The sequence below is a fragment of the Dunckerocampus dactyliophorus genome, chromosome 1, assembly GCF_027744805.1.
Source record: "Dunckerocampus dactyliophorus isolate RoL2022-P2 chromosome 1, RoL_Ddac_1.1, whole genome shotgun sequence".
Taxonomy (NCBI): Eukaryota; Metazoa; Chordata; class Actinopteri; order Syngnathiformes; family Syngnathidae; genus Dunckerocampus; species Dunckerocampus dactyliophorus.
This window is the reverse complement of record NC_072819.1, coordinates 20,050,089-20,072,554: the sequence shown is the minus strand read 5'-3', so window position 1 is coordinate 20,072,554 and position 22,466 is coordinate 20,050,089. Positions and strand designations below refer to the sequence as shown.

At 41.8% G+C, this 22,466-nt stretch overlaps 1 protein-coding gene across 2 annotated transcripts in view; it reads right to left on the bottom strand.

Moving 5' to 3' along the window:
* Positions 1-22,466, bottom strand: part of LOC129194582 (helicase ARIP4-like) — a 112,819-nt gene that overhangs the window by 75,004 nt on the left and 15,349 nt on the right. For both annotated transcript variants that reach the window (XM_054799767.1, XM_054799766.1), the window contains exon 2: positions 10,324-10,475. In XM_054799767.1, coding sequence (XP_054655742.1) covers positions 10,324-10,429 — 106 coding nt within the window. In that variant the 5' untranslated portion in view covers positions 10,430-10,475. The remainder of the gene's footprint in view (positions 1-10,323; positions 10,476-22,466) is intronic.

Below are 22,466 nucleotides of genomic sequence, written 5' to 3'. Positions count from 1 at the left end.
CAGGCAGAGTCTGCTACAATTGCTGCAGATAAATGTGGTGGCCTGGGTGCTGAATCTAGTCTCTGCTGTCTCCTGAGCCACTGTTTTTCCCATCTGGTCTCTCTCCTCAGTTCTGCTTCTTCGATGTCGGCCTTCACAGTGATCCACCAACTGGTCACCAATGGTCTGATGCTTTTCCAGGTCTGCTAGACCCGACTGTCCTCAGGTCACGCTTCTGTGTAACTCAATGCGGGCCATCCTGTAGGTCTGGAGCCAGTGGCCAACTCGCTATACAGAATATCCTTTGGAATGTGGCCTGGGCCAAGGCGTCCTTGTCGGTGAAGCAATCTTGCCAGGTGAGGAGACATCTGAGGTAACACAGGTGGGAAGGTGTTCAGCCTGCACCCCCCTCACCCCCACATTCTACACTTTACATTCAGTTCAACATCCAGAGAGAGGTTGCTGAAGATGTTTGAGTCCAGGTAGGTGAAGCTGTCAACAACCTCAAAGGTGTGGTCATCGATGGAGATTTGAGGAGTGTTGCTGACGTTTTGGTACATGACGTTGGTCTTCTTAAGGCCAATGGTACGACCAAACTCGGTACAGACATCAGCAAAGTTGGTGATAAGCTGCTTCAGTGATTCCTCAGTGTGGGCAGTTAGGGCGGCGTCGTCTGCAAAAAACATCTCCCTGATGAGGACTTTGCATACCTTCGCCTTCACTCGAAGGCGTGCCAGGTTGAAGAGGTTGCTGTCACTCCTAGTGTGGAGAAAGATGCCATCTTCAAACTGCCAAATGGCGCAGCGAAGCAGCAGCGAGAAGAAGATGCCTAAGAGTGTCGCAGGGCGGAAGCACCCTTGCTTCACAATGCTTTTAATCCTTTTTGCGTAATCCTGCAAACTAACTAATAATATCAATAATAATAACAATAACAATGTAAATGCTCCAATTAAAACCAATATTCAATTAACATTTTTATAGTCTTTGGGTAGCATGGTCTACAAAACATTGACATTAACAGCTGTGGCTGTAGGTAACCTCCTGATGTTGTTTTTTTTATTAACGCCACAGGATGGCAGTAGCTGCATTTGAAGCATGAGTAATCATCATCTAGCGACTTTATCAACCTCTGCATGCACTTTAAAATGTTGCTACTCAGCTGTTGGTGTGAAACTCAAGTGTTTGACACACGCGTCTTATTGCTATTGGTACATTGGTTCTGTTACTGCTGTGTTGTACAACATATTTCTTAATAAAAAGCTCGTGTGGTCAAGAGCTAGCTTTTCCTTTCTGTTTTCTTGTGCACTCCATATCATTATAAGGGTTGTTTAATATATAATTGCATTTCAAATTTGGGAAATAACAGCCTCTCTCCAAATATTGCAAACTTCTAATTAACGCTTCATCCTCTTTCCGGGTTTAGGGAAATAAATGCCCATCCAGGAACACGCACACGCAAACATACAAGCATGTGCAAACACACATGCAGGGACAGTTATGCAAAGTGTCGCAAAACAGCAACCAAAGAGGTAAAATGTTTTATAAGCCAAGGCAGTGAAGTGTCAAGACACAACAACCCCAAGCCTTTTTTGTTGCATGATTACTGATTTCTCACATATTATTTTTATTCATGTTGTTTTAGGGGCCAACATTTTGAAAACCACCCTTTCTAAAGGTTGATGACACACTAATGCATACATCCATGGTAGCATCATATGGGGTGCGCATGCTGAGAGTGAGTTCCCAGGCCTTGGTAACAAACATAACAACCTCTCTTTTATAGATAGCCAATGATGATTCAGTGATGGCAACAGTTTATAGCCACTCCACAGTCCCCACTCTGACGTAACATTGCTATTTGGTGAATCAGGGCACCCCATGGGGCAATGTACTCCCGAACTACTGCACACCCCTACAGTGTTGCTTGTGCAGTTATAATCTTGACAAATACATCACATGGTGGCGCTGTTACTAAGCCCCAAAGTTTGACCCCAAAAGTCAGACTGACTTGACACCCACAGTAACGTTTGTGTGTTCAGTCAAACCACCAGATAATTTGGTACACATCTTTTGGGGATCGACCACCACATGTCTGTGAAATTTGGCAAGATTAGTTAACAAAAACATGGCCCCCATCAAGAAAAACGTTTTTGTCGGACTTACCAACTAACTGGCCATAAAGGCATTGACTATTTGCCTACTGATAATAAAACTGAGGATATCTGTGTTGCATGTATGCTAGCATGTTTTCCAAACCATTTTGACCGTGACCCACAGGAAGGGCCACAAACATAATTTACAGTCATGTGAATAAACTTAAGACCACGGGTGTCCTAATTAGGTGTCCTAATTTTGTCACACGACTGTAGACGTACACCAGGGAGAACCAGGAAGCGATACAACAGAATGAGCACACCCCACGCGGAAAATGGGGAGAAGTTCCCTGCACACTCATTTTACATTTAATTATACAATAATGCACAATTAAGTGGAGATGCAAATACGTATTCTTCAGCCTCGGCAGAGCTCTGTGCTTCAAAGAATGCAATTGTCAAGCAAACTCCTTATCAAATTCCTAAAAACAACAACTCTATTTTGCCCTAAAGAAAGCAAAACCAATATAACCAGACAAAAATCCCAAACAGTATGCACATACACACTAAGTATTAAGGGAAATTCAAAGATTTTAAACATAAACAACAGTCTTTAGTCTCAGTGTTTGTGTGAAAAAACAGCTGAAAAGGTGTCTCACCAAACAAAAGAAAGGTTTTACACTCAAACCATTTAATAAACCACAAGCTTTTCTAAAATGTCAGCAACGTGAGTCAGCACCATAATAAAAACTAATAGATGATTCATTGGGTTATGTAACACACACTGTGAAGATGAGCCCGTTTGGAGGAGTTGAGATGCAGAATAAGACCAAAGCATTGCTAAGTTGTGGTCACTTGTATACAGTTGTCCCTCGCTACATTGTGGTTCGAACATCACCCCCTCGCTCTAGCGCAGTTTTTCAAAAATGTATTAATTTATGATAGCTGTTACATGGTTGACTATAGTCTGTTACATGTTACATTGATGAGACATGACATTAAATTAAAATATCTTGCATGGAGTCAGCCATGTCATTTTCGACATGATGCAATATGCTATGAGCGGCGAACATGTTCCTGCTGTGATCCTGTAGTCTGCTCATTAGTGTTGCACAATGTTGTGTACGCAAAGAATAATAGGAGTGTAAAGGTGCCTGTAGGGATGTTATTTCATGTCTACAGGGCTCTAATAGTGTTTAAAAAAAACGTATTTAGAAAGTCATAAACAGGTTGTTTATGCTGTAACTACAAAAATATTCAATTTATTCATATTGAATCCAACTTTGCAGAAATTCACTTACTGCAGTCATATCTGGAGCCAACTCACCACGATAAACTAGGAACGACTGTACTGTACTGCTGCTTGTTTATTTCAAAGACAACACCCAAAACTGGGGGTATAACAGTTGAAAATGGCACTTTGTCACGATCCGTGAGCTAGCCACGTGACAATTTGTTTATGTTGCCTTTTTATGCCCTAGTTCCTGTTTGGATAGTGTTATTTTACTTTGACTTTCTGTTTTGCTCAGTTCTGTGTTTTCATGTTTTACCTTTTTCTCTTTGCACCTGCTGCTAATTTCGTTATCTCCTATTTAGTTCAGTTGCGTGTGCCCTTAGTTGTCGGAGCATTGTCGACTGTTTACACTGCTCTTGTGTGTGGGTTGTTGCACAGAAGCCGTAAATGATTAAAGATGTACTTTTACCTGCACTTGGGTCCTGCTCTCTGCATACTGGGGTCGCCACCTCAACCTGACAGAATTCTCCGACCAGAAAACGACCTCGCGGAGAGTGACTTCTGGACCACGCAGGTCTTTTAAGCGATGCCGGACGAAGATTTGGTGGTCTCGCCATGGGAACTGGAGGACATGGTGTGTGGGCCGGACTGCACGCTCGTTCCTTTGGCGTGAGTGAATCCGGGACGGGACACACCAGACTGTCTGCGACGCCGACGCAAGTCTCGGCCGGCTCCAGTGAGGACTTCATGGCGTCAAGTGGTGAAGCTGCTCAGTTCCTCCTCGCCAAGCCAAGCTGCAACTTCATTCTCACGCTGCAGTTGAGTGCCGGCCCACTGTGCAGTTACCGACGGCTTCCGTCTCACGTCAGCATGCCAAACTCCAGCTGTCCACCATTTTCGGATCCCCGTTGCCTCCGGAGAAAAGGTATGCGTTCCAATTCCCTCACCAAGGCGTTTCAAGTTTCCGCCACCCTTCTCATCTCCCGTCTTAAGCCAAGAGGCGGGCCACGTTCCAATTCCCTCGCCAAGGTGTTTCAAGTTCCTGCCGCCCACCTCATCTCCCGTCTTGCTCCCAGTGCAAAGTCAAGAGGTGGGCTGCATTACAATTCCTGCGCCAAGGCACTCCAAGTCCATGCTGTCCTCCACGGTTTCCACATTGACCCCCGTGCAACACCAAGCGGTTACCGTAAAGCACCGTGTATAAACCGCACTTTTTTTCCACTGGTAAGAAGCAAAAAATCGGGGTGCGGTTTATACACGATGACAGGTCTGTGACCAGACGCAGAAAGTGACTACAAGTCCATTTTAGAATAGCCGTCTGTGGGTCAGACAGTTGCTTTGACTTTAGCGCCCTCTGCTGTACAGTTACAATTTCTTTGTAACTTATCTGACGGCTGTCTGTATTTTCACACAGTGAAACGATCTCTATATACACTGAAGCTAACCTAACCTTCCATTAAAACATTGACCGACTCAGACGACGAGCTACGTGCAGTATTCAATGATTCATCTGATGAGGAAGACTTCTTTGGCTTTGAGAGAAAAAGAGAAGCAATGAAAGATAAGATATCAAAACATCCCTGAAAATTGCAAATTTCTTTATTTTGATTTTTATTATTATTATTATTATTATTGTTATTAATCTGTGCGTAGCCATAATATTAAAGATCTAGATGCCGAAGTTCAGATTTCTCCTTTCTTCTTCTTTTTGAAATTGCTTAGTACCTTTACGCATGTTGATTTGAGATGAAAGAGTTGGCAAGCATTTATGAACTAAAAATTTTTCACCGTCGTGAGCCTGAAAATGGGGGTGCGGTTAATACACGGGTGTGGTTTATACACGGTGCTTTACGGTAGCTCTCCTCCCACTCCCACATCTCGGCTCAACAAGCCACAGACCCCTCCCAAAGCACACCCCACGTTTCCTCAAGCCCGTCCCGGCACCGTTCCTGAGGCCCCCTGCAGTTCCGGTCGGAGGTCGGGGGAGTAGAGTGGGTGGAGCCACTGACCCTGCTCCAAGTCTGCCTCAGCTCATCCCGAGTCCTAGTTTTGGTGGAGAACGGCGTCTGGGATCCGCCTTCTAGTATGTCCAGCTGTCCATCTCGCCTGTAGCAGAGGGGGATGGTCGGGACGACAGGCCGGGACACTTCCCGCTTCCTCGCCTCCACGTCAGGCCGAGACGCTTCTTGCCTCTACTCCACGCCAAGTCAACTACAAGTGGCCTCCAGCTCCTGCACCCACTTCATGGCCATCCAAGCTGCTCTCCTGGTCACATGCGTCAATGCCGCACGAGCTGCAGCTGCCCTTCCAGTCCTTCGACGGCCAAGCTTCCAGTGGGGTCCTCATTCCACCAGCTCAGTCTCTCGTGACGTCCCGGCTGACTCCCGGGGGTGCTCCGCTGGCTCCGCCTTTCATGCCTTCCCGGTCGACCCCCGGAGGCTCACCGTTTTCATGTTTTATATTTTTATCTCGCACCTGCTGCTAATTTTGCATCTCCTATTTGGTTCAGGTGCACGCACCCTTAGTTGTCAGAGCATTGTTGACATGGTCATTTCGCAATTCCAATCACCATCACTTGGTATCAAAACATAGGCATGTAGTAGTGTTTGGTTGTGTTCTGTTTTACTATGAACTTATTAATACACTTGAGTAACAAAAATCTGTTATAAAAAATGTTACTTTAAAAAACTGCACTCACCTTCATCGCACCTTTGCCATCTGTCATTAGAGCTACAAATGAGTGTTACAGTTTATTTTTTACATTTTTAAATTAACAATGGTTCATTTCTTTTTACACTTGTATGGCAGTTGAAACTGTAAAAATGTTAAAACATTGCCTGTACAGTGAATAAAGCCTTTATAATTGCAATAGTTTAACACAGGAACGGGTTCATTCTGTTTTCATTTTTCCTAATGCATTATAAGTTAATTACTTATTATTAGACCTAGGGTAATAGTAGTTATTAGTGGTATTACAGTAGTAAGTGAGCATCTCATCAACAACAGGTCACAATTTTCTTTTCATATTCACACCATCGTCATTTCCTGTGTTTCGGAAAGGATGTTTTATAGTAAGAAATCAGTTTTTGCTACCGGAGTTTTAAACCAATTTGCCGTCTTCCTTTTTTTTTTTTTTTATTTTATTTAAAAAAAAAAAAAATTTCCCCCTGTCTTGTCCAGCCTTTAAGGCAGATAGAATTGTAGATCTAAATGCCCTCAAGTGCTCAACAGATTTACTCTGCCAGTGTGTGATATACAGAAGTGTGATATACACTTCCCCTGTTATACAGAATTTATTTGACTTTGATGCTTGTTATTAAGCAAATTTGGAGCGACCGGACCGGAGAAGGAGGGGACAGAGAAGAATAGAAAAGAAAACCGGGGGGGACACACACAAAAAAAAAAGATAGAGACAAGGACAACAGCAGAAACAACAATTGTGACAACAACAGAAACATACAAGAAGACAAGATAATATCAACAACCACAACGATAATACTGCATTGAAACAGTCACACCTAATAGTAGTAATGAAATGATTAACTGTGGTAGTGATCACAACGATAATACTGCATTGAAACAGTCACACATAATTGTAGTAATGAAATGATTAACTATGATAGTCAGCAGAGTGACAATAACTGTAATGCACATCATTGTAAAAACTATATAATCATATTGCTGACATCACCGTTGCTGTAATAAAACCAACAACGTAATAACACCTAATAACACCAGGCAGCCCAAAGATCAGTGCCCCAAGAGCCAGCCCAGAGAGCCCTCCCCACATGAAGACCAGCAAGGGGCTGCAGGGAGGTAATCCCAATCAAAGACAGGGCGCCGGCGGGCCGGAGGACGGCCAATCCACGAGACCAGCGAGAGATCACACCCCACAAAGGCAGACGAGCACCGGGGGCCACACCCAGGCAGGCCCAGAGACGCCCCCACAACCAGAAAGAAGCCCGCCTACGCCAGAAGCGCCAATCCCCCCTCCCACTGCCACCCCCAGGGGGCGGAGCCGGGGCCACCACCCGCCCGACCCCCGCACCCAGGACCACCCCGCCCAGGGACGAGGCAAGGGCGGAGGCCCGGGTGGCAGAGATGTATCGCCCAGCACCTGACCCCACGGAGCAGACCCCTGTATGCCCCCTCGCCCCAAAATATATAACTAAAATAAATAAATAAATAAAAGCACCCACACATACGCACGGACGCAAATATAGACACACACAGGTGGTGCAGCGGAACAGGAAGGACGAGGGCACCACATGCCCACGCCCCAACACCACCCAAACCGAGCAGGGGGGGACCAAGGACACATGACCGACTGGCCACCCTTCACAGCCCAGGCTCGGGCGAGCCACAGGCTGCGAGGCACACGACAGGCCCTACCCGGCCCGCCAGGATGCCCAGTCCGGCCCATCCAACCCCCCATAGGCGATACCCCCAATGCCCCCGACACCGGAGCCCCACCGGAGGTAGCGTCCACAGCGCCAACCCCAAACCGCCAAACACCACGGACCAGCCACACGCCCCAAGGCAGACCCGACCGCCACCAGAACAGCGGGAACCGCGCCCACACGGCCCACGCACACCACCACGGCCGGCAAGCGAGCAGCAACACAATATGCCGTCTTCCTAGCCACACAAACCAGAAAAGGGTGCTAACAACTTCGGCTTCAATTCCGACTGGTGAGAGACACGAATTCGTCGGAATAAACAAATAGCAAGCGCTGCCGCTGCAAGCTAACAGGCTAGCCGCCGCACGGCAGTTGCTCAGAAACACTGCTGCAGTTCTAAACTAACGGCGACTTCTTGATCACACTTTGTAAAGTGTGTGCTGATATCTCGGGCTTCAACTTGGACTGGTGAGAGGTACGAACTCGCCGGGATAAAGAAGAAGAAGAATAAGAATCAACGACCATTGCAAGGCTTGAAAAGGCCTACCGCTGCATGGTGGTCACTTAGCAATGGCAGCAACAACAACAGTGCCAAGGAGAAAAGAAACAGACGCCGATTCGGGGAGTTCGGGTGGAAGTAACAACATCAGACAATATTTTAATCAATTCAAGGAACCCTTCAAAGTAATCGCAATCTCAGAAACTTGGATTGATGCGGACAAGGGCATGGACCTTAAGCTGGAAGGTTAGGAAATGATCTGCATTAACAGGAATAACAAAAGTGGAGGAGGTGTGGACAAACATCTGAACTACAAAATGGTAAAGAGCATGTCATGTGCTATTGATAACAAACTTGAATGTTTAACAATCACAATATGTAAAGGGGAAAAAAAGAAAAAATTTACTAATAAGTTGTTTATGTAGAACACCTAAGTCAAGCATCGAAATGTTCGAGGACTGGATCAAAGCAACCTTCACAGACATCAGGCAAAAAATAATGTTCGTATGCGGAGACTTCAGTATTGATCTTCTAAATCCACACAAGAACAAGATAATAGATTACTTCATAGATACAATGTATCGTTTCAGTCCTAAATCCTAAAATCACCAGACCAAGTACGGACCACTGTGCCACCCTAATTGATAATATCTTCACTCATGACTTTGATTACAAATGCCTGTAAGAAGAAAAAAATATATACAGTAGATTTATAATTCATCAAACTAAAGATAGCAGATAGCAGAACCGCTGATATACATCAGTAAAATTTCATTTAAGACGGGTACATTTCCAAACAAAATGAAAACAGCTAAAGTAGTTTAAATTTTCAAAAATGGAGACAAACATTAATTTACAAACTATCATCTAGTTTCCACAATTTTCCAAAATTACTGAAAAGTTATTCACCAACAGGTTGGACAAATTTATCAAGAATAAATTACTCGCGGACAATCAGTACAGATACAGAGCTAACATTTCAACGTCCATGGCACTGATTGACATTACCAAGAAAATGACCAACGCTGTAGACGGCAGAAAGTGTGCAGCTGCAGTATTTATGGATCTGAGAAACGCTTTCAATACAATTAATCACAACATAGCAATAAGGATGAGCCATTTTTGACAAATACGAGCATGAAACGAGTACATCTCTTCATCGCTAATCGTGATTAAAGAAAATCCTCATTATGCATTCACTCACCACGGTCTATGATGCGCCAGTCACACACAGCGAACGCCCATCCCAAGACAGACTGTGCAGGCTGGAGCCACAGAGGAGTTGATCCGTGAATCATTTACACCTGTGCAGGCTTGTGTTGCGTCTGTCACTTATGTAACTCAGTTCAGGTAGCATGACTGCTTTTTTCCTTGAAATGTATTTTTGTCTTATTCCATCAAGTCATCATAAAACAGGCGTGCTACCTACAATAAGAATTTTGTTACATTTCAGTTGGCAGTACACAGACAGTGGTAACAGTAACCTGTACTGACTGGCCACAACATTAGGTACACCTTCACAAGAGCTGCATCTAACATTCTGCCTGTTTGGCTATCACACTACATTATATACATAAGCGTGGTCAAATATTACACCCGTCTCAATACGATGCAGTGTGCACGCTGCAATCTTAAACTTGTTTCACAAGACAGCGGTATGTGGCTCGTGCATCAGTCACTGCCAGGGTTTTTTTTTCGTCTGCTTGCTTCTAATTTGGCTGGTGATATAAAGTCAGTTGGAAAACTTTGCTCGTAGTACTGAACGTGGTGCTTTTGAGAAAAATACAGTGAACAAGGCTGACACATTATTTCCCTCTTACGTATAGCTGAATAATAAACAATAAATATACCAACTTGTGATCAATCCATGTCAATTTCAGACTTAAAACAATGTACCAATTTAAGCCCCACCCATTTCTGGTTAAACCACGCCCATGCCCGTTTCATGCTCCGCCCACTCCGAGTACAGATATGGATAATTTAGATGGGTGAACAGATACAGATACAGATACAGATAGTGGTGTACTCGCTCATCCCTAACCATAACCATTACCATATTTCATGTGGCATGTTTGTTTCTAAAAGCAATGTTGTTGATATTTCATCTTGTGGACTTACCATGTATATGATAGTCTTCATCATCATCTCCACTGTTCTCTTCCTTTTCATCTGTGATGTAGCAGATTACTCGCTGGCCATTCAGCTGCTGCTGCTCTTCAGTCATCCTGTTTTGTGCGGGCCTCTGCTATCTCAGCATCGCCGCAACACACCTGAAAGAAAGGTCGTGTCATGTTTGTGTGGTTGCTTGTTGCTACGTAGAATTCAACTGACAATCATGTGTACCCCATGGCCTCATACTTAAACCAAAAAATCATAAACATCAGTTATTTTTGTGTGAATGCGTTTACGCATTATAATTTACGATGATGTTTCCTTGACAGTGTGGGGCAGAGCTCTAAGCTGCCCCACAAAGCAGAGAAAGGACAAGGAAAGTTGAAAGAAAACTGTGAAAATCGCCCCACATTGAACACGATACAAGAAATGAGACACGCTAACAAACAACAACAAAGAAGAATGAGGGTCTCCTCTATTTACTTCTCAGCATATTAGACAACAAATGCTGTCTGAGAGGAGAATGAGGGCAATAAGTCAGAGATCGCTGCAGCAAAGAGAGTGTGTATGACTGTATGAAAAAAGCTACTACCTATATAAAAGTAGCATAAAAAGGAAGCTCTATTGTAGTTATCCAAGATAAAATAACATTAAAAAGCTTTGAACAACACAAACTCCCACTAAGATGTGGGACAAAGACACAGTAGGTTTACCTGCCAGCCAACTTGCATAATCTTACACAACCAATTACATAACACACACTTCCAGGGAATTGGAATTGTTTCATGAATCTAACCGAAGGAGACATTCCAGATCCCTACAAATCCCTGTAATCTGCATCTATCAGTCGGCAAGTTGCAGGAATGGCTTGGGCTTGGTGTATAATTTATGCTACAATGGTTTCATAACCACCTTATTTTTGCCAATCTACTATTTATTTACGATTTAGGCATTACCACTAGCGCTCAGAAGTGAGTACACCCCTCACATTTCAACAACAATTTTATTTATATTTTCAAAGGTCAATGAAGTGAAATGTAATGTAAAAAAATGCCATGAAACTTTGATATATTTTATAGTAGCCAGTGTGTATATAGAGCAGTATAGAATTACTGTCCACTGAAAATGACTCAACACACAGCCAATATTGTCTAAATGGCAACACATGCTGGTAAGCTAGTTGTGTTTCACTACAGTCAAGGATGACGTGGCGGTGGTGCTAACATCATGGTCTAACGCTGCAAGGGTGCTGCCAGCATCAGGGAGAGTAGACGTGAATTCCAACATGTACTGCGCATTCTCAACTTACTGTACTCAGCAACCAGGACAGATAGCACCATATTCTTTGCTATGCTACCACCACATCCAAAGAGGTTTCACTTCTGGTGGTTGGCATCATATTTTTCCTCTTTGCCGTCAATGGCACCCTTCTGTGGTGGCATCACAACAAAACAAAGAAAAAGCAATGGTGGAATTAATCTTTAGCTGCTCACTGATCTGAAGTCTTACAACATATGCAGACATTCCAAACACTGGAGTTTTCCTCGCTTTAGAGGCAGAGTATTTTTTTTTTCCAAAATTTTAGTTGAATTTCAAGTTTTACAACCTTCAAGAGGCATTAGAATTTTGAGGTTATGGTAAAGTGGTCAGCAAAAAACTTGCAAGCATCCGGAAAGAAGAGACAAATATTTGGCACTTCACTGAACATCCACTGTTGATCGCTCTGTTAGACTCCACATGCATGCATGAACTGTCACATCACCTGCAGTAACCAAACAAAAAGCTATATTTAGAACATGCAAAAAAAACCCAACCATTTCACCCCAGTTTTACAGTATAAATGACAGCTGCTTCCTTCATTTGCAGCACAAGCCACTTTAGACTACAAGTAGTACAAGTCTCAAAAGCTGCAGTGTAGTTGGAGAGGATAGCAGCAAAGTGGAGAGAAAACATTCCACATGTTCTCATTCATTATGTGACACGATGTTGCATTCGGGGATGAAACAGAACTTCTTTTCAACGTCAAATCAGAACGCTCTTGAAATCAGTGCACGGAGTGTCTAAACCAGGGGAGCCCATTATGTTGATCACGAGCTGCTAGTAGATCGCAAAGCTAGTGTGGGTGTCATTTGACATTAGGTCAGCTGACATTATGCTCCCTTACGGCTAACATGTCGTGGTGAAAAGACATCTCATGCTACACACAGAGATGCAACTTTCATCTTTATTATTTTGATTACAGATAAACTAACTTAAGACGCCTATATCTATAACAAAAGTTATCTGTTCATTTGTTTTGCGTCCTGAACTCCATTATAGAAATGCGTATCTGTTAAACGTATTACTTCATGATTAATTGGAAAATGTTGAATTGACTTCGGCTGCATTGTCTTTTGCATGATAATTTCAGGGCTGTACGCTTCGCCTTTTCACGGAAAAAATTTAGGAGCAACGTGAAATTAGGAACAATGTGAAATGTCCCTTTTCACTTTTTCAACTCACAAAATCTATTTCTAGGTGCATATGCGAGTGAAATGCTCACATTGCACAGCCCTGCATTTTCATTTCCTGTACAGTATATCAGTAATGTTTGATAAATGCTAACTGGACATAATACATGAAATGTGTGTATAATGAACGCTACGCAGCTATTTTGACTGACATACAGTACTCAGGTTATGTACACAATTACTGAGGAATTATGTGCAATTATCTTTATTGCCATATTGAATTGAATTGTGAACTATTGAACGATAGCAACTACTTTTATTACCTGTCAACTTTGGAACTGTGAAGGTGAAATAATAATCACTAGTATTTAGTATAATAGTTTAAAAGTTTACCGGTTAGATTTGACATATGTGTTAAATGTTTTACAGTCGACTCGTAACTTGCATGCTGAAAAAGTGTGTCCATCTGATATACCTGTACATGCACAACATACTGTACATAAATATTCATATTTATAAATGTAGTAAATATATTAAACATTTGTATATTCATAAATATATGTTCTATGTTTCTAGTAGGAGATACATCTTTGGGAGTTGGTCAATGTAAAAATAGCTTGCAGGCTGAAAAAGTGTGAGCACCTGGTCTAAATGGACATATTGCTACAAGCCAGGACTGCTCCTTCCTTGAATTTTGTGAATTTTGGCAAAACCCTTTTGGACAGGAGTATCCAATCCATCCATCCATCCATTTTCTATACCACTTCATCCTCATTAGGGTCGCGGGGCCTATCCCAGCTGACTTCGGGCTGGTCTTCGCCAGCCAATCACAGGGCACATATAGACAAACAATCATTCACACTCACATTCATACAATTTAGAGTCGCCAATTAACCTCACCTGCATGTTTTTGGGAATGTGGGAGGAATCGGAGTACCCAGAAACCCACGCGCACACGGGGAGAACATGCAAACTCCACACGGAAATGCCCAAGGGAGAATCGAACCCAGGTCTTCCCGATCATGCTAACCACTAGACCACCGTGCGGCCCGAGTCTCCAACCCACTTTATTTTTATAGCACATTTTATTATCACTGTTTCCAGAGTGCTGCACACGTTGTGCTAAATTAAATTAAATTCATCCATCCATTTTCTATACCGCTTCTCCTCAGTAGGGTCGCGGGGGGTATGCTGGAGCCTATCCCAGCTGACTTCGCCAGCCAATTGCAGGGCACATATAGACAAACAACCATTCACACTCACATTCATACCTATGGACAATTTAGAGTCACCAGTTAACCTAACATGCATGTTTTTGGAATGTGGGAGGAAACCGGAGTAAAACCCACACACGGGGAGAACACACAGACTCCACACAGAAATGCCCAACAGAGATTCGAACCCTGGTCTTCCCGAACTCCAGCATGTGACTGCATGGCCAACATGCTAACCACTAGACCACCGTGCGGCTTAAATTAAATTGAAAAAACTCAAATAAATAAAAACATTTAAAACTAAAAAGAATAGAAGTCACAGAGGACCACACGACTCAAGCCGAGTTAAAAGAATAAATAGTGGGTTTTAAGACGAGACTTAAAGCTGTCTTTTGTGGGGGCCATTTTTAAATGAGAGGGAGAGTGTTCCACAGCTTTGGGCCAGCTACAGAAAAGGCGGTCTCCCCTGGTCTTAAGTCTCGTCTTAGGCACCACCTGTTAGAGCTGGCCTTTGGACCTCAATGTACATGCTGGAGTGTAAATTTGGATGAGGTCCGAGATGTACTGAGGGGCCAGCCCAGTCAAAGCCTTAAAAACAAACAATAAAATCTTAAAATCAATTCTAAAACGCAGAGACAACCAGTGCAGGGAGGCTAAAATTGGGGTGATGTGCTCCTTCTTTTTGGTTCCTGTTAAAAGCCGTGCTGCAGAGTTCTGGACTATGTGTAAGCGAGAGAGTAATTTATGGCTTATTCCAGAGTATAGTGCATTACAGTAGTCCAGACGTGATGAAATAAAAGCGTGCACGGCTTGTTCGAAATGTCGCAATGATAAAAACTTTAACTTTGGATAGAAGCTGAAGATGATCAAAACAGGAATTTACTATGGCGTTGATTTGTTTATGAAGTTTAAAATCACCGTCGATTATGGCGCCAAGGCTGGTGGCTGTGGAACTGACTTGGTTCTTGATGGGGCTCAAGTCCAAGAGGGGGTCACTATTATTAAAGAGGATAACTTCTGTCTTCCCCTCATTGAGCTTTAAAAATTTTTTTGAGCCAACCAGACCTTGAGGAAGTAGGGAAACTATGCTTCGAGAGCCAGATGTGGCTCGTTTGATGACTGCAGTAAAACATTACAGAAATCACAGTGTTCAAAATAACGTACAAAATCTAAAACTTTATGAATTTTAATCCATCCATCCATTTTCTACTGCAGTGCGGGTGGCCAGAGCCAATGCCAGCTGTCCTCCGATATTTTCTGCATCAGACACCATCATTACTGGATAATGCGGCGGCCTACCTGGGTCACTGAGAGGTCAAGAAGTAAACGTCCCTCCTTTCGGCCCTGTCCACACGGGAACGTTCCTGAGATTTTTTTTTTTTTTTTGGCGGGTTGAAAAAAAGTTGGGTCCGTACTGTGCCGCATTAGTAAATAGCTGCATCCAGACGGGAACGAATCACCGAGTGAAAACGATGTAATACACAAGACACACCTACGTGTGGCGCTGTGACCAACACGTGGGTAGAACCATGTGACACACCAAGCCATAGAAGAAGAAAGACATAAGTCAGTCATCTTCCGCTTTTCAAGGCTCTTTTAGACTTCTGAGAAGTGGAATAACTATCTGCGAGTCATTATGGAGTATAGGACAACAAAATATGATGACAATGTCGACTTGGGTGAGTTATGTCTGTCGAAATATTCAGATATTATGTTGGCTTATTGTCACAGTTCACTTCTGGTCACATGACGGCGACGAGGCGGCGGTGGATCGGTGACGTCATCATTCTGTCATCATTCTCGTATTGCCTGTCTACGAGAAATCGACAAGCTTTCAGATTTTCCCACTCTGAAAGCCATTGCAAAAATTACCGTTTTAGAACCAACCCTTTTGATGAAGAAGATGGTGAAAAGAAAGAACGATATGGAATACGGTGCAAAACCATGCAGCACCAGAAGTCACATTTACAGTAAGAAGTATTTTATTTATTATTGGATGGCTTCAGCATAACAATGTTAATAGAAAGAATAAATTATGAGACTTATTATATTCTAAAATTGTTGGTCTTTCTTAAAAATGCACCCATTTAGTTATATTCAATGTTAAAAAATATTTACGGCTCTCACTGAAATACATTTTTAAATATGTGGCTTTCATGGCTCAATTAGCCAAAAAGGGTCCCGACCCCTGCTTTAGGAGCTGGTCACAACTTACTGTGCACTACTAAGGACGTAAGTCTCTTTATGATAAACGATTCGATTCAAATCCAGATACAAAGGTTACAATACAATTCAAAAAGGATATATTTATTTTTTACAAACTACTCTATATGATTCGATACGATTCAATTCTACGGTTAATGTTTGTTGATGTAGATATTAAACTTACATTATAAAATAAAGATGACAATTATATGAAAGTGGCATTCTTACAGTATTTTCTAATGTGTGAAAGAGCACATCAATAGGCAATAGGCACTGGCAGAAATAAAGTCAACAGAATAACATGTCAAATGTTTATATTGTTGAGACAAAGACCAAAAAAAGACTTGCTGAATGAAAAATGTTTTCTTTGATGGGATCAATATTTTACATTCTATATCTGATATCTATATTTTTATACTGCTACATTTGGATTTGGAATATTGAAGTTTTAACATGTCTTAAATTTTGCCAAGTGAAGTAGAGCCACCAAACTAAATTTGGTTGTACACTGTGTGCAATGACAAACATCTAAGTCCTTAACCTTCAGTCCATAATACAAAATAAATACATAGTACAAAGCCCCTTAAATAATGACACATACAGTATCTTCCAAGCAAAGATAAGTAAATATAAGTATTTGTCAGAGTGCAATGAAAATGCTGTTTTAGCTTGGAAAGGTAAACAATCTCATACTCAAAATGTCATAACAATGGTAATCGTACAACGTTTCAGACGTTTCATAGTGAGCACACACCAGGCGCAACATTTCAAAGTAATCAAGTTACAAAGCAGAAACGTTACCATACCAATCTCTGTTGGTCTGGCTGGTCAAGCAAGGATTACTACTGCAACAACACATCACCAGTCGGGTAAAACTGACCTGTCTCACGACGGTCTAAACCCTAATCACATTCCCTATTACTGGGTGAATAATCCAAGGCTTGGTGAATTCTGTTTGCGCCCTTCTTGAAATGAATCCAAAGACGTTCCAAACGTCGGCTTTCAAACAACGGCTAGCTAGCTAGCATACGCACCTCTGTTGGTCTGGCTGGTCAAGTTCTGCACCCTTCTTGAAATGAATCCAAACACCTTCCAAACTTCGGCGTTCAAACGCATGTTTCGTCGGTAGCCCAGGCTCTCGCGTTGTTTAGAAGACACTGTCAACCAATTTCTTCTCTCTCAATACCCAGTGCATGTCTCCATTAATCTATGGATTTATGGTTGATTATTATTGATACAGGATTCTTTTACTGGTGAATCTGAATCGTTCGCTCCTCAAACTGGATATCCGGTTGCATCGACTTATCGTTCACATCCCTTTACACTACCAGTCAAAAGTTTGGACACACTTTCTCATTCAATAGCATGAGGAACCGCATCCAAAATGTTAACTTTGATTGTATATTCCTTCAGGCAAGATAACATACTATTCCAACACTCCAACTGAGTGGATTTTCCCCCTCTTCCCTTTGTTGGTACCACAAAAAAGGCACTTTGAAAGTGCGGCGCTGCCATGACCGCAGGCTATAAAGCACTGTTAGGAAGTACACTGCACAGCTTCAATCATCTTTATGTGTTATGTAACACAACATGACAGGAAGTGGCGGCAGATGATTATGGCTGGGATCAAATGGATTAAATGTGTACTTCAGCCTGCTTCCCACTAATGTGCATTTCAACCAATGTATACCAGGGTTTCCCCTAGGATTTTCTGAAGCTGTGGTGGTGGGCTGCATGGGACTGCCACCGCTGTGTCGTGCTGCTGCGGCTTCTGGAATTTTTTTTATTATTATGACACGTAACAATTTTTTTTATGACTTAGTTTATTTATTAACTTATTTACTTAACATGTTTCAACAACCAGCAGAACATGAACCGAAAACACTGCAAAACTGAGCACTCAAGAGCTGTCGTCAATTGACTATGTATTTTACAGGCTATTTTTTTATTTGCACGGTAAGGAACATAGTGAACGTCAACAAAAAACGCTAGTGCTGGACAGAGTGCCGCCACACGAGCAAGCACCGACACGGCAGAGAGGCAATTCCCGTGTATGTTTTTCAAAATAAAAAGCGCAGCGAAACATTTTTATAATATTTTAGATTTTCAAACTAATTGTGGTCAATATGTGCGTAAATAATAATCTATATATGTATCTGTGTCGCATTTGCAGTATATACAGTACATTCATACAATATATTATTTATTTGTTTTCAAGTTAATTTTTAAGGTGTGGCGGCCTTTATTTTGTAGTGGCGGGCTGCCACGATCAATTACATGTAGTGGAAACCCTGTATATGCACCCATTTGTCAGGCTTTAACAAAATCAACATGAACCATTTGCACTGAAAAATATGCCTCACTGTGCACAAAAAACATAAATCGCCTTGACTTCCATATGCTAAAATAGGCCATAAACCAAAACACACATGATTCCTTGCCAGGGTTTTGTGTAACAATAAATACAGTATCAATTAAAGCCGAGCCAAAGTCTGCATGTAGCGATTTTGGCTCTCCAGCTCACACATTTGGTCCTTTACAGCTAACACAAGCATTACAACTGCCATTAACACTAGACTCACAAATAGTATATTACACTGCAGTGCAAGTGTCGAGTAATTGGAGATTTTGACATAGGAGAGTAAAAACTTCAGAAGGGTGCAGTTTTATTGCCAAAGTCAACTTCGTTCCTATTATACTGTAGTTTCCCATTTTATATCAGTGACTCACATTGAGAACTCTTTTGCATTCATGCTCAACAAACCTGTTGTGTAGACAAGTGGACAGAGTGTTTACGCATTTTATTTTAGTAAGACTCGTTATTGAATTTAAGGTATTTAAGGTAATTTAAGGAGTGATTTGTGATTATGTTTTACGCTTAACAGTAAAACTTTTTTACACTTCAAGACTGCATGAAACACCTCAGTCTTTCTGTTTATTTACATACACGCATAATAAAGACATTATTCTGATTATTGAGTCTCAGTGAATGAATCTCGGGATCGTCTAGTGACAAAGACGAAGTGTCGTTGGAGATACATACTGTATATCGTGCTGGAATTGCACTGCTGTTGATGTGTTCAAGTCAGAATAAAGTTCTAAAAGAGTGTCAGACTCTGTGTGACTCTGTGACTATGCTTTCCTTTTCCAGTCATAACAGACAGGTGTGGCTTGACATGATGCACATGTGTTAATTACACTAAAAATTTCAATTAATGAAAGAAATTAGTTACCGCCTTTAACGCACTATTTTTCACAGACCTAAATGGAACGTAATATAAGTGGAAAATTTATATTTACAATAACTGAATTCTTTCTAAATAAATAAATTAAATGCAGTTCTTAATGCAGTCTTATGTGGCTAATCCTACAACTCAAGTCACAACAAAAAAAAACAACGCGAACACCGCTAAATGCAATCACTGTGACTCAAGAAGGTCACAACATAATTTCTAAAAGTTGTAATGTTACGTTATTATTTCATAGTGTGGTGACTAGTGTTTTGGAGTTGTTGGATTGTGTATCTATGCTGCGAGGGTTAAGTTGCCCGACTTTTGGCAACACAACCCACGCCCATGGTTTCAACACAATTTGACTGCGAGGAATAACACAGGACGTGACAAAGTATTTCCACATAGTGGCCGCGCTGGACCTCCTCTTTCTTTCATATCGTAGGAACAGCATGGCGGAAAATTTTAGTTATTTTGACTTTTTCATACCGCGGTATACCTTGAAAACCGGCCCATGCTTAAGGTTGACTCTGGAAAATAAAGTGGTGTAAAAACGCCTTTGCTGATTTTGTATTTTTTTGCATGTTTGTCACACTTAAATGTTTCATATCATAAAACAAATGTAAATAATCAATGACAACACAACTGACCACAAAATGCAATTTTTAAATGAAACTTTTTATTATTAAGGGAGAAAACAAGTCTAAACCTACATGGCCCTGTGTGAAAAAGTGTTTGTCCCTAAACCTAATAACTGGTTGGGCCACCCTTAGCAGCAACAACTGCAATAAAGCATTTGCGATCATTGCGAACTTGCAATGACTCTCTTAAAGCGTAAAGAATTTTGGCCCACTCATCTTTGCAAAATTGTTATAATTCACATTGGCCACACTGCCACATTGGAGAGTTTTCGAGCATGAACCGCCTTTTTAAGGTCATCTCAAAAGGATTCAGGCCACTAGGCCACTCCAAAGTCTTCATTTTGTTTTTGCTGCAGAACCCAAGTTCATTTTTGCTTAAGGTCACAAACAGATGGCCGGACATTAACCTTTAGGATTTTTTGGTAGACACCAGAATTCATGGTTTCATTTATCACAGCAAGTCTTCCAGGTCCTGAAGCAGCAAAACAGCCCCAGACCATCACACTACCACCATATTTAACTGTTGGTATGATGTAGTGGTAGACTGATTATCAGCCAGGCCATTAATCAGAGCCGATATTTAAAATTTTGACATATATCGGTATTGGCCTTTATTTAAATCCGACGTGCCGATATCAAGAAATAAATTTAAAACTGGGTTATTTCGGCTCAGATGCAGCCGCACCTGTATCTCTCCTGCCAGCTGCGACTTCTGTCTCCAGCATTGCTCCACCCACGGCGCCATCTCATTAAGCAAGCCACAGCACGCGGACGCTATCCACACACACACAGACACAGCTGAGAGGTAAGTCTTGTCGTGTGCAGAACGTTCTGAGAGCAAAGACACATGTCAAAGTAAATGCAGAAAACTCTCTCGAAATTGTAATAAACATCCCAGTGCTCTACATCTCACAACTACTACTAACGTTACAGTGAGCAGCAGAATAAAGTAGAGTAAACATTACCGGCAGCTCTGCTAGCTCATAGCATCTCCCGACATGTCGGGAAGTACTTGAAAGAAGGCAAACAGTCCGTGATAGTAAAAGCATATGTGATTGACCGCACATAAATAACTCAATTCACTTGTTCTATTGGAGGGACGCACGCCAATGTGGAGGCTGGTTAGCGTACCATAACATTAGTTCACCGGTCTGGCTCTAAAGGCTCAGCAGACTATTATTAGCAATGTGGAGAATGTATGTAATGTGGAGAATAGTGTGTTTGCATGAAAGTCACATGAAAAACCTCCACAGCTCACGACTACTACAATAACGTAACGTTGAATCACTTGAAACAACGATGTTGGTAATATCAATGTGGAAACAGTTTGTGATTGTACAAGCCTGTGTGTGATTGTGAGAAGGAGTAAGAAATTCAAATCAGTCTTGTTTTGTTGCAGGGAAGTACGTTAAGATGGGTCATGTAGTTTTTAATTTTTTCTTCCTTAATAATAAAAAGTTTCATTTAAAAAGTGCATTTTGTGTTCAGTTGTGTTGCCATTGACTAATATTAACATTTGTTTGATGATCTAAAACATTTAAGTGCGACAAGCATGCAAAAAAATAAGAAATCAGGAAGGGGGCAAACACACCACTATATATTTCTTTTTCCAGTATTTCCCATGGGAAATTTGTTCCATAATGTCACTTATTTTAACCTCCTCCTATTGCATGTCCATCCACATAAATACTAACCTTTCTGTCCACATGAAGTCAACGCCAAAGCAAAAGGTTGCACTAATGGTAACGCTATTTCAGCCAATTAGACGTTTGAACAAAGTTACTTATGGAAAAGACACAATGCCAGTTTTATCTTGAGGAGTTCAGCCTTCTTGGCTGTAAAATAGGTAAATGCGAAGGTAAAACTTTTTTGGAAGGACAACTACAGTCGAGGAGGGGGAAATAACTGATTCTTAGATGCATCGCAATGCAGACATTGACGATTATTAATTGTTTCATAAATGTTAATAATCAATTCTGACGGAACCAAAAAATGGAACAAAAAGACAGAAAGCTGAAGTCCCACCCGGACAGTTTATGGAGGTGCACCTAACGCTACCAGACTGGCTGAGCGGAAACTCTGACCTGCACCCACTGGATTTAAAGCGAGCGTCTGGAAGCACTTTGGCTTTCACGTAGTTGAAGGTAAAAATAAGCTGTACAACAGCCAGACAATATGCAAGCTTTGTCATACAAGCTTAAAATATTTTGGGAACACGACAAATATGAAAAACCACATTCCCACTCGAACGAGGAAGAAAAACAGCCAGCTGAATTTGCTGCTGACCAAAGAACCATCAAGCAGGTGATAACAAATTTTCAATTTTTTTGCGTAATTAACGTACACACATCATGGCAAGCCACAGCTCTCTATTATGACGACAGATGGCGGCACAGTGTAGTTCCCCAC